The 13,371-nt window shown below is 27.8% G+C and overlaps 1 protein-coding gene across 2 annotated transcripts; it reads right to left on the reverse strand.

Annotated features, from left to right (window-relative positions):
- Positions 1-5,353: 5,353 nt before the first annotated feature.
- LOC121219889 (digestive organ expansion factor homolog) lies at positions 5,354-7,282 on the reverse strand. 2 transcript variants are annotated; one of them, XR_005916918.1, is made up of 5 exons: positions 6,381-7,212; positions 6,215-6,286; positions 6,074-6,119; positions 5,912-5,983; positions 5,354-5,661 (listed from the first exon to the last, which is right to left on the reverse strand). XR_005916918.1 is itself a non-coding variant. In XM_041098565.1 (4 exons), exons 1-3 carry the CDS (start codon positions 6,975-6,977, stop codon positions 6,114-6,116), a joined length of 675 nt encoding a protein of 224 aa, XP_040954499.1. In that variant the 5' UTR covers positions 6,978-7,282; the 3' UTR covers positions 5,757-5,983; positions 6,074-6,113. The 2 variants fall into 2 exon arrangements, 1 of the variants encoding a protein (XP_040954499.1); XM_041098565.1 differs by lacking the exon at positions 5,354-5,661 and having other exon boundaries at positions 5,757-5,983; positions 6,381-7,282.
- Between the last annotated feature and the right edge of the window lie 6,089 nt (positions 7,283-13,371).

The raw sequence follows: 13,371 nt of genomic DNA on the forward strand, positions 1-13,371 counted from the left end.
AACGAAAAAAAGGCCCTCTCCCTCTCCGTATCCCTAATTCTAAAAAATTCCAAAGAAGGTCCCTCTCCCTCTCCCTAAGATGCAACATTCCATCTCCACTCAAAACTACAGTATAAATGTGTATAAACTGCAGGAGTTTATTCACACAATTGTGTTGCCAACTAAAATAACACTGGTTTGAGCAAAAACCAGTTTGATTAATGCACAAACCTCCACTTGTTGTAGAGTGTAGACCTCTGAAAATGCTCAAATTATGCTTTTAAAGACACGGCGGAGTACATCTTTATGCATCTAAATTAGGTGTCAAATTTGGGGTACTCTAGTTTCTTCAAAACTTATACTCAATCATAATGAGTTTAGTAACAAGACCACCCAATATGAATCATCTACTTGTACTTTATCATTTCTGCAGTTTTAAAAAATACCTGTATTTTCAACCTACCTAAGGAGCCTCAAATGTTTCATCCTAGATATCCCCACTTCCATTTGATGCATGCTCAACATCTTCTTCCATAGAAAGCCTTTCTCTATAGAGGGAGAGGTTTTTTATTTATTTAATACTAATATAAACTTTAAAACTGTTATTATATACTTTTTTTTAATATTTATGTATTTGTATACATTTCTTTGAATTTTTTAGAACTAGGATCAAATTGAGAATATTTATAAATTTTGAGGGTTAATTTTTAAAAATTATGATTAAATCAATATAATATATAAAAGTTGGGGGCTAAACTTTTTATCATATTAATTTTTTAACTGTCATGTCAACTTGTTGCGACTGAATTATGTAATGTAGGTTCTTAAATTATAATCTTTTTATTTTGGGTGCCTAAAATGAAATTTTTTGATAATTAGGTGACTATCTATATAGTTTACCCTTTTCTTTTCTATAATATGTTTGGTGGAAACGGAAAGAAAATATAAATTTGTTTCCATTGAAAAATAACTAAAACTTTTGAAACTGAAACAACTGCTTATATCGGTAGTATAACCAAGTATCATCTATCTAGATAATGGATTTATAGTGTGGAAATCCTTCAACACATGCAAAATAATTGATGAAATATGTGCTTACCTCAAACTAGTTCTCCAACCACATCGTATGCATCGACAGTTTCCAATTCCATAATGGTACTAGCACTACATTAACCCATCTCAACAACTCAACATCAGATTCTTCCCACTCCCCAAATAATTCCCTCATAGCCTTTGTGATATGATATAAACCTAAGATCTCAACGATCAGGATTGGGACTCCAACCATCCAACACTTTTGGACCAACAGATTATGCACTTGCATATTATGTCCAAGTCTAATTTTATCTCATCCATTCAACAATATATATTGCGAGGACTCTCAAATCTACTTCTTCAAAAATAAGGTACCAATTTTTAATTATACTCTTTGTTAAACTAAATGAACGTGTCAACATTAATCTATTTCTTATTTTTGCATCTGTAATTAGAATCTTGAAAAGTTAAAACTGTCATCTGACACGACGTAATCAATTTTTGTAACTTTTACAGAGACAACGTGTCATATTCCTGCTAAACCTGTCATTTGACACGGTAGTTTCAAGATTCCCTTTTAATTTTTTGTTCAACCAATGTCACCATGTGTTTACCATTGGCTAAATCTATCATATGATGCGATAAGTTCAAAGGTTTTTCAAAAAATAAATTGTAAAACATAATTTTCCAAATTCATATTTGACCACATGTCATTAGGGGTGAGTAAAACTCAATTTGGTTTGAAAAAATTAATTTTTTTTCAAATTTTGAGTTAATTGAATAAGTAATTCAAGTTTCAAGTTCAAATCGAGTTGAATTTTATAATTTGAATAACTTGAATAACAGATTGATGTAAATACCCCTTTGGTCCCTGTCAACTTTGAAAATGTGCAAATTGGTCTCTCTTAACAAAAATTAAAAAGAAAAGTTCAAAATATTTATAAAAATTTCAAATTTTATATTTTTTCAAAAAAATCTAAAGAGTATATAAATAAATTTAAAATTTTAAAAAATTTCTAAAATAATAATTTTGAGACCTAAATAAGTTAATTAATTATTCAAGTTTATCATACTAAAGTGTCTTTTTTTTTTTACTTTGAAAAAATTTTCAATTATATATGATTTCAAATTTATGTGTTCCAATATTGAATTCATTATATTGTAATAAGATTTTAATTTGACATGTTTAATTTTTTAATTTAACTCGTACAATTTCACTTGATTCAATTCGACTCAAATTTCATTTTACTCGACTCGATTTGAAAAGATTTCAAATCAAGTTAGGATGATAAAATAAGCCTCATCAACTCAATTAACTAAAAATTTTTCACCTGATTTGATCGAACGCTCACCCTTACATGCCACATCTTTACCAAAACCGTCGCCACGATTTCACCTTCCATAAACAAAATTACAAAATACTTCTCTAAATAATCTGAAAATCAAATTTCATGTTTAAATAATTTATAAATAATCTGAAAAAAAGAAGAAGGGATTAAATTAAAAAGAAAACCATAAGCATGGCGTAATCTGGGATTGGGCGGTTGGGGGACCCTCTTCAGCATTGAAAATGGAATGACGGGTAAGAAAAGATTTGAAAAGAAATCATGGGAAATGCCTCTTTTTCTGTAATCAAGGCTAACTTTTTTTCCTTACCTTATACTTCATCATGTTTACCATCATTGCCCAACCTAACTTCCAACTTTCAATTTTGGTTAAAAACTTCCATCACTCCCTGTTCTCTTTTCAAAATTGGCATTTGGTCCCTATATTTTTTCAAGACTTTAGTCTCTCTACTTTTTAGATTTAAAATTCAGGTCCAATTGTTAACACTGTTAAAATTTTTCCTTAAATTTGTTGGCGTAATATTTTGAAATTAAAAAAAACTCAAAAAAATAATCCGTAATGAATCTAAATTTAACAAAATAATTTCCATAGTTTTAAGAATTGGACTTGAAAACAAATTCTAAAAATAAAAAAATACAATGACTAAATTATTAATTTAGAAAGAATACAAGAACTTATAAAATCTTTTAACCTTAAAATCTTTTTTTTCCTCATTAAAGAAATAAAAGAATGGTGTCGATTCCAACAATGTAGTCCCCTATTTATACTAGTGGCCTTGCTAAATTAAGAGCCACTAATCATAGAAAATCAAGGAAATAAAATATTAAAAATCCCTACATAATCTCCCACTAAGTCAACAAAAATTTCAGCTAATTATATCTTGGAAAAATTCTGCTTTGGTCCTCCTTCTTTGCTTCTTTCTTCAATCTAGCCCAATTGTTTCTTTTTTCTTCTATTTAGCCCCAAATTGCATCCCTGTATAAAATTCAACATAAACATGGAAAAAATCAGTGGTGCACTCTCATAAATTAACCAATTTAATTACATAAAATATGTAATTTTAGCATTTAATCACAATCTTTAGTTTTACAGTTGCTAATTATCACCTAAATTTGAATTTAATAATAAAAATCAATTAGAAAATGATTAAGCTCTAAATAAATTAAACCTAAAACGTCATTGAAATATTTAATTTAATTTACAAATCTACTTAACTTTGGTTTTGTTTTATGAGATTAGATTGCCTAAGTTTGAATATGTCAACCAAACCTCGTTTGGTTCACAACTTCTCTTAATTACACACTATGATTCAAATTCTAATCATATTATCTATTTTTAAATCATCAAATTTATAGGATAACTACACACTATTTATAATTTCATTAAAATCAAATTAATTGATGAAATTGATTTATTTCAATTAATTGTTCGGTCACCGAATCTAATTCGATTAAAGTTAATTTGGTTCAAAATCGAATAATTAAACGATTAACCAACACCATAGAGCTCAAAATATAAAATTAAAGAATGGGGATTTATATATTTTTAAACTAGCATCCTTTTTTCTCCATCCTCAAACTTAAAACAATGTCTAGGCGGGCATGGCTTCACATCTGACCATCTTTTATTCTTCTCCACTTCTTCAAATCTTTTTTCTTTCATTCCATCACTCAAGTCTTGAATTTTCTTATTTTTAATGTAGTGTTTGTTATGATGATTTTATCATGTTATTCGTTGTTTATGCTTTTTTTTTATAATTAAAAACAAAGAAAAATAACATTACAATAGTATTTTTTCTTGTTTCAAAGTTATTTCAACAAAACAAAATAAAAAAATGTAAAAATTTCAATTAATTCGATTAATCACCCGAATTAATCAAAATTATTTCAATCAATTAAAAGATTTTGAAATAATTTTAGTTTAGTTAACGGTTAAAACTTTTATGATTTTGGTTAATGATAATTTAATTTGAGTATTAACTGACCATTTGAACACCTCTACTTTTAAGAAAGCTCCATGTTTTCTTAAATTGATAAAAAGGCATGCTTGATGTAATAATACTTTGAAGAAATTAGGATAAAATATGAAAACTAAAAGAACATTACATGGTATATGGTAAAAGTATCATGGAGATCCTCTACTCAAAAAATGAACAAATTAATCATTGTACTTCAGATCAAAAAGCAAACTAGTCCTTTTATTAAAAATTCCATTCATTTTTAGTATTAAAAACTAATCTTTATACATCATCATGCTATGTGTAACTATTTAGTTATTCCATCAATCACGCCAATTTTTAGTAAAAATGAAAGGAACTTTTAACAAAAGAAAGTTGTTCACTCTTCGATCTAATATACAACGACTAATTTACTTATTTTTTGAGTAAAATAAGTAAAATACAATTTAACTCCCAATATAAATTATTGTACAGTTTTCATGCAACTACTGTACAATGGAAAAAAGGTGATTTGGAGATGATGAAGTGAGATAGTCTTTTAAACTATTGGTTTATAGTTGTAAACTTGTAGTTAATTATTCATAGCAAAAATGGCAGGATTAATGATTTTCTTTTTTTTTCCCTCTCTTTTGGGCAAGAATCAGATAAAACATCCAGCAAAACTAGGCACTTTCAACTTTATAAAAGGTCACTCTTTTTCTGGTAATCAGTAATGAATATGCTTCTAATTTACTAACTATTAAGACATCAAAACAGAGGCTTGTTGACAGAAAAAACAGAACAAATATGACACTATTATGTTTGCTTTGGATATAAGAAGTGTTCACACAACAATTCATCGCCCAATCATAGAAAAAGAACCCAGTGGATAATAATGTGTTACTTCAAGACAGATTAAGATGATTTTTAAGGTCCTGTGAGTACTGAAACCCAAGTTTCCATTTTTATTATCATCTCACAAGTGCTTAAAGATCCTGCATGAAACACAAGCTGACAAAATATTCAAACTTGGGCCATTCAAATTGTCATGTAAGATGTATAGAATTCATCTTGTCAACTGCCATTCAATTTTGACCAAATCAAAATGCATAATATAGCAACAACAATAAAGATTTCTTCATGCTAAGATGTCATATTTAGTCAAAGCAAATATATATATAATAAACTAAAATTAGAACCTTCTCAGAGTGTTCCTGCTGGTGAGGCTCGTATGTATAGAGGAAGGCGCTCTTCCAGATAAAAGGAAGAATGCAGTACCTTCAATATTAAAGTTAAGCATCCGATTACGGATTGCAAATTAACTACACAGCTTGAAACTCTGCCCCCCACCGATGTAGGGAAGCCTGTCAAACATCGTAAGCAATCAACGAATTAGAAAATCTACAAAACCCAACATCCCAGAATCGGAATACTTATTTGGCATAGCGAAATCAAAAGCTTTGAAAGAAACTCTCTCTATTTCATCCATATTGCTGTTCATATTTGGTGTCTTAAACTAAAACTCTAACCCTACTCTTCCCTTTGCACAACACATATAAGAAATTAAATATCTTCTCATACTTTTCCTTTACAAACGTCATATTTTCATTATACCTCAAAAAAATTGAGGTCTCAAATGTGCCAAACCCCTACAAAGCTCCCAGATTTGCAAGTTCTATCCATCCCCTGCAAACACCATCACCAAACTATTTCAGCTGCAGACTTTGAAATTTAACTAAAAAAATCCCACAAAGTTAAAAGAAATTTAGAGACAACCTTTCATATTTTGTAATCTGTTTTGCATCTAACAATAGATCTATTTCTGCAGATAAACAAGTTAAAAGAAATTTCGGTTATGAGCTACTGAAATCCTAAATACAAACAAGTTCACATGAAAATTTAGATAAAGCAACAAACCTTAACAGGAGCATCAGCAATACGGTAAGCATCAGCCGTCGTACCAACCAACCATAACCCAGGGAAAACATTCTAAAAAGTCCACAAAAAAGAAGAAGAAGAAGATAGATTAAGTGATTATCAGAAATTTAATGAGAAACGAAAACCCAGAAATATTAATCCTTACATCAAGCTGTTTCTGAATATTCTTTGGCCTTTTCTTGGGCCTTCTTGCAGGTCTTGATCCTGTTATAACAAAGATGTCTTCCTCAATCTCTTCCTTTGATAAAGCTATCCAGAACTTCCTTTTTTCTTTCTTTTCTGCAACTCCCCCATTTTCAGCGAAACCCCTTAATCTCATCGACTTCGGACCCACCGTTTCACTCGTCTTTTCCGCCGCCGATGTCACTACCGCCGCCGACGTCTCCATCACCACTTTTCTAGGTCTCAAATTCCATGGTCTCTGCACAGTCTCCTCCTCATCTTCTTCAGCTTCATTTTCTCGCGGCTTTGATGACTCCTCTTCTCGCTGCTGTTGTTGTTCTTCTTCGCGGTGGCTTTGTTTGATGGGTTTCGGTGGGGGAGGAAAGGATGAGCGGTGAATGCGGGTGGAGCGTGACCCGACACGCGTCGGACGAAGGCGGTCATGGTCCGAGTCGGATTCAGGAGAACGGCTGTGATCGGCGGTGGCAGCGGATGAACTACCACCTCCGTGGGCCCCCCATTTAAGAAACGGAAAGTTGAAGTTGTGTAAAGGCTGAGACTTTATCGGTGCAGTAGCCATAAAAAATAACAAAACGAGAACGAACAAAGTAACAACTGCACATAAACGACCAACACTTCTTAAAAGATGAGAAATGAGAAAGAAAACAGAGCACGGTGGAGGAAGTGGCGGAGCAAAGGAAGAGCAACCCTGAAAGATGAGGAGGAAGAAGAAAGAAATATCAAATATGTTCGTTGAAGAAATGGACTTCAATTTTTTTTCGTAGGTCACTTATACAAAAGCGAGATCACCCGGGGACCGGGTTTTTTATGACTGTTTTAGGCTTGATGTTCCATTTATTTACGTTGTGTACCGGTAGGAAAAGGGAGAGGTCTTCATGGACTGGATTCTCTATATTTATATTTATTTTAATTTAATAATTTTAAATTTTTTTAATATTTATATTATTGTAATACTATATATTGTTATAGATTTAATTTTTATGTGTTGTAAGTTACATAATATATAAAAATAGTATAATATAAAAAATTACAAATTTGAAAATAGGTCAGGTTAGGGCTGGAACCGGGTGTTAAATGTTCAAGCCCGAAGCTTACTCATATTTTAAACGAGTTTAATTTTTTACCCAAGTCCATTTTTTTAGTCTAATCTTTTTTATTCAAACTCTTTCAAATATCAAATGAGCTATTCCGACCTTGAAAAACCACAACTCTGATGTCCTAATTTTGGAAGTTTGGCTTCAGGCCAAAATTGGTAACAAATTTGTGAATAACTTTATTGATAAAAGACTTAAAAATTACTTTTTATAAGATGGTTAATTTTAAATAGGAAAATAAATACATCTTACTGAAAGCAGTCAAATTTAGATTAAAAAACATTTTTTTCCTTTTTTGCCATTTACCCTCTCGAATTCACGATTTGGGGTGAAAATTCAACACTCATAATCAATAGATTAAATGTTAAGATTGTAATGAAAATTACTTACCATCTCAAATTTAGTAAAAAAAAAAAAGAAAAGAAGAAGATATAATTACTCTTATAATTTGAAGAATGTTCACTTATCCTTTCATGTTTGAGAAAACTCTGATATATCCTATATCTATTTATTAAAAAAATTTTAAATAAAAAGATAATTATACTCTTGCTATCACTTATCCATGTATCTTCTATTTTAATACAAAATAATTACATATTGAAATACTATAAAATTAAATATATTTGAATTATTTTATATAAAAAAATATTTTTTTATTTTAATTAAAAATAAATACTTTAAATTTATATATAATTCAGTCATATTTTAACCTAATATTATAATTAAAGTAAATTTTAAATATTTAACATGTATTTACATAAAAAAATAATTTAAAAAGAAGCAAAAAGTAAAGAAAAGGTAAAAACAAAAATAATTATCATTGATAACAATTTTTAAAAAATAAACTTGTCAAGGTTAAGGTTTTGAGAACTTTAAAATCTTAGATTCGAGTTTTATTTCATATAAATAAACTTATATTTGGTAAATATTATACATTTTGATACTTAAAGTTAACAATATAATGAAGTGCTAAGGAATCCACTAAAAAAATATATAAATAACTCATAGATAACATTTTTGGACCAACAACGATATGCACTTACATATTATGTCAAAATTTAATTTATGATGATCTTGTCTCATCCATTCAACAATGTATGTGCCAAGAGGACTATTATTTTCTAGTGTCTCCCAAATCTACTTCATCAAAAATAAGGCACCAATCTTCAATTATACCCCTTGTCAAACTAAATGCATTTGTTAGTATCAACCTATTTCTTAATTTTGTATCTATAATTGGAATCTTAAAAAGTTGAAACTGTCATCTGACATGACGTATTTAATTTTTGTAACTTTTACAAAGATTTATGTGTCATATTCCTGCTAAACCTGTCATCTGACATGGTAGTTTCAAGATTCCCTTTTAGTTTTTCTTCAACGCATGTCACCACGTGTTAATTATTGGCTAAACCTATCATCTGATGCAATAAGTTCAAAGATTTTTCAAAAAAATATATATAACATAAATTTTGTTTTAAATTCATATTTAACCACGTGTCACATCTTTACTGAAACCGTCGCCACGATTTCATCTCACATAAAAAAATGTAAATTACTTTTCTAAATAATATGAAATTTAAATTTCATGTTTAAATAATTTCTAAATAATCTGAAAAATAGATTATCTGTTTCCTATTAAGGTGGTGCATTTATAACCAAAAAAAAATCTAATTTTAGACATTAAATTTTAAATTAGGAATATTTTAAATTAAAAAGAAAATCATAACCTCGCATAATATGACTTGATGGATTCGGGGTCGACCTGTTCATAGGTTGATTTACTCAGTCCGACTTGAAGGCCCATTCAAAAAGTGGAATGGTTTAGACAAAAATATAAGTCCGAAAAATGAGTTTGGACAAAAAAATAAGGCTCATTTAAAAAATGGGCTGAGTCTTGAGTAAGGCTTTTTTGGTTCAAGCTCAACCTGACCCAAATTAGCAAAAAACTAAAAAAAAAACTATTATTTTCTTATTGTTTTCTCACTGTTTTGCTACAATTTCACTATTATATTACTACTATTTTGTTGTTATTATTTGGATATTGTATAACTCTTGTTTTATTGTTGATTTTGTTACTACTTTAGACGCATTTGCTTGTTAAGTTATACATATATTAGTGTTTTTTTATATTTTTTAAATTTATTTTCAATTTCTTGAGAAATATTTATTTTAATATTTTTAGTATTTTTGATATATTATATTTTTAACATTTTTATATACAAAATTAATTCAGGCAAATCGGCTTGGGCCCAAATTTTAATATTTTTATCCAAACCGAGCTTGAACAAAATTTTAGACCCATTTTTCAACTCGTGCTGGCCCAGACCTAGCAAACAAGCCTAAAACTTTAACAAGATCTAACTCGAATCCAACGACTCATGAACAGATTTAGATACCCTATCCAACATTAAAATGAAATAAGGAGTAAGTAAAAGAAATAATTCCAAATTTAGATTATGTAACTAAAAAAAGTCTCATATATCCTATCTATTTATTAAGTAATTTTAAACAAAAAAGATAATTATTCGCTTCCTATCACTTATCCATGTATCTTCTATTTAGTTTATTCATTAATCTATTTAATTACAAAATAATTACATATTTAAGTATTATAAAACTAAAAATATTTAAATTATTTTATATAAAAATATATTTTACTTTAATTAAAATTAAATACTTTAATTTTATGTATAATTCAATCATATTTTAACCTAATATTATAATTAAAGTAAATTTTAAATATTTAACATATATTTACATAAAAAAATAATTTAAAAAGAAGCAAAAAGCAAAGAAAAGGTAAAAATAAAAAGAATTATCATTGATAACAATTTTTTAAAAATAAACTTGTAGCAAATAAGGCTATAGCTTGATGTAAAGGTTAAGGTTTTCATGTAAACCAACTTATTTTTGTAAAAGTTATACATTTTGGTACTTAGAGGTAACAACATTAACTTTTTATTATTTAATTCGGGTTTTAGGTCTAATAATATTGGCAATTAACTTTTATCATTGGACTATATTTAACAAATTAAACACAAAAATAAACAAATTCATAATTAACACTAAATTTAACAAAATCAAGAAAATCCAAACCTAATAATATTAGGAACTAATTTTCATTATATCAACCCTAAAATCTAAATTAAATATTGAAAAATTAACACCGTTACAATTGGGTACCACAATGTACAACATTTTGTCAAGTATAGGTACTACATTGAAAAAAAAAATGTACCACATTAGAAAAGAATGTCAACATCAGGTATTAGATGATGTATTAAGCCTTGTAAATTTATTTTGGGTTGTCTGAATGTATTCTTATTATCAATGTGATCAGCTTTATAATGATTAATTTTGATTATAATTATTTAGATATAATTTTTTGTAATTACAATTGCGATTGTATGTATAATTTTCCCCCAAAAAAATTACATATGTTAATTAAAAAATACATTATGTTTGATATATGTTTATATTAGAATATAATGAAAATTATAATTTAATTTAGTAATAATTAAATATTTTTTTAAAAATATTAAAGTAACAAAAATAAATAAAATAATAATTAGTTAAAAGGTTAAAGTTGTACTTTTATTTAAAATTTATTTAGGGTTAGTGAATTGTTGATGAAATCATAAAGGGTAAGTGGATTTTTCATAAAATCTCATAGAAGTTTAAATACTTTTTCCTAAATTTTATTATTCAGCTATTTATGTCTTTTAATAATTTTATAATTGTTTTTAAATTAAATACCTTAAACTACCATTTAAAAAAATAAATTGAATGAAAGGTTAAGTTGATAGATTTATTTAGGCTTAAGGATGTAAAAGGTATTCAAATTTTCAAAAAGTCCTCAGACTTTTTTTTTAAAAAATTAAGCCCCTGTTTTTATTTTTTGCACTCATTTGAGTACTTGAACTTTTAAAATACATCAAAAAAGCCCTTAAACCTTTAAAAAAACAATTAAGCCCCTACTCTTTTTTTTTTGCACTCAATTGGGTATTTGAACTTTCAAAATGCATAAAAAAGATCCTCAAACTTTTTCAAAAAAGCAATTAATCCCCTGCTTTTATTAAAAAATATAAAAAAAAATTATAAAAATTAAATTCAATAAAAGCTATAAATATATTAAAATTTTTTAAAAATAAAATATTAAAAAATTATTAAAAATTATAAAAAATATATAATTTCTAAAATAAATATAAAAAATTATAAAATTTTATAAAGTCGTAAGAAATTATACAAAATGTAAAGAAATATAAATTTAAAAAAAATTATAAATATTATCCTACCAAAAGAAGCACTTTATAATTTTTCTATAACTTTTATTGATTTTTATCATTTTTCGCCACATACCATGTTATGTTGCGACACGTGATGACTTTAATTGAAAAAAAATTAGGGGTCATTAAATTTTTTATGATTTTTATAAAATTTTAAATTTTTTTATTTTTTTACACTTTTTATAAAAAAATTTCTAATTTTTAATATTTTTATTAAAATTTAATATTTTTTCTAAAATTTAATATTTTTTTATTTTTTATACTTTTTTTCTAATATTTAATAAGAGCAGGGGCTTAATTGCTTTTTTGAAAAATTTTGAGGGTCTTTTTGATACATTTTGAAAATTCAAGTACCCAATTGAGTGAAAAAAAAGGGGCTTAATTACTTTTTTTGAAAAAATTTGAGGGCCTTTTTGATACATTTTTAAAGTTCAAGTGCTCAATTGAGTGAAAAAAAAAAGCGACTTAATTTTTTTTTTTAAATTTAAAGACTTTTTACACCTTTAAATCATTTATTTATTTGTACAAGAGCCTATCTTTAGTGGTGTTGATTATATATGTATATAATTTTTAATTCACCACAATATGCGTGTCTCATAATCAACTTTATTGTATTTGTTTAATGGCTATTGAATTTATTGGATTATGTTTAGTTGATTTATATTTAATGTATTTGAAGATAAATTTGGATGCAATCTTGTATGGTGAAATTAAGCTAGAAGACAGACTCAGCATTTTAAGTCGTTGGAAGGTTGTAGGGTAAAATCCTAATAGTAACGCGACTAGCATGATTTGAATATAAACCATATTTAATATGGTAAATATCTTGACCATCAAGTCAATACATTGGGTTTAATTGGTCTAACCTCTTTGGTTTAATTGCTTGGCGCATATGGAAAAATAAAAACATTTTCGTGTTTCAAGGAGTAACTTGAAATTCCTTTGAAACTATTAAATCATCTGTTAGTTGGGCTGAGTAGTTTGATTTAGCTCACAAGAAGGCCTCACCAAGACAATTAGATTAACTTACATATTGATGGGTTGTTAAGTTAGGTGCAGGTTTTGCTATTGCTGAAGGTGTGGTACGCAAACAGAATGGGGATTGGATCATTTGTTTCAATTACTATTTTGGGGGACTGCTCAGTTTTTTATGTCGAGCTTTGAGGCGTTTTGGATGGTTTGATTCTACTTCAAAGGCGGGGATAAAATAAGGTATTAATCCATACTGACAGTTTAGAGGTGGTCAATGCCTTTCAGAATAGACATTTGGCTGAATCGACCTCAGCTTTGGTGAGAAGGGTTTATCTAGTATTTTAGACTATAGATCGATCAATAGAGTGAGTATCAGGCATGTTCCAAGGGAAAAAAATCAAATGGTTGATCGCATTGTTAAGATGGCTTCTGATAGGATAGAAGGTGTGCATGTGTATGTCAAAGCATCTAAGGAGCTTGAAACTGGTCTTTGTATCGATAAAACAAATGATTTTTTTTACATATGATGGATTCATTTAATTTTTTTTTTGGTGTTTTCTTTCAAAAAAAAATTAAGCTAGAAGACGCTAGAATTTAGACC

The sequence above is a fragment of the Gossypium hirsutum genome, chromosome D08 (assembly GCF_007990345.1).
Source record: "Gossypium hirsutum isolate 1008001.06 chromosome D08, Gossypium_hirsutum_v2.1, whole genome shotgun sequence".
NCBI classification, from domain to species: Eukaryota; Viridiplantae; Streptophyta; class Magnoliopsida; order Malvales; family Malvaceae; genus Gossypium; species Gossypium hirsutum.

Bases quoted from the DNA above. Each gene is read 5' to 3' on its own strand.
- LOC121219889 (XM_041098565.1), bottom strand. From the start codon at position 6,977: ATGGCTACTGCACCGATAAAGTCTCAGCCTTTACACAACTTCAACTTT. The intron at 6,287-6,380 runs GTAAGGATTAAT...TGGACTTTTTAG, and splicing joins ATATTCAGAAACAGCTTGAT to AATGTTTTCCCTGGGTTATG.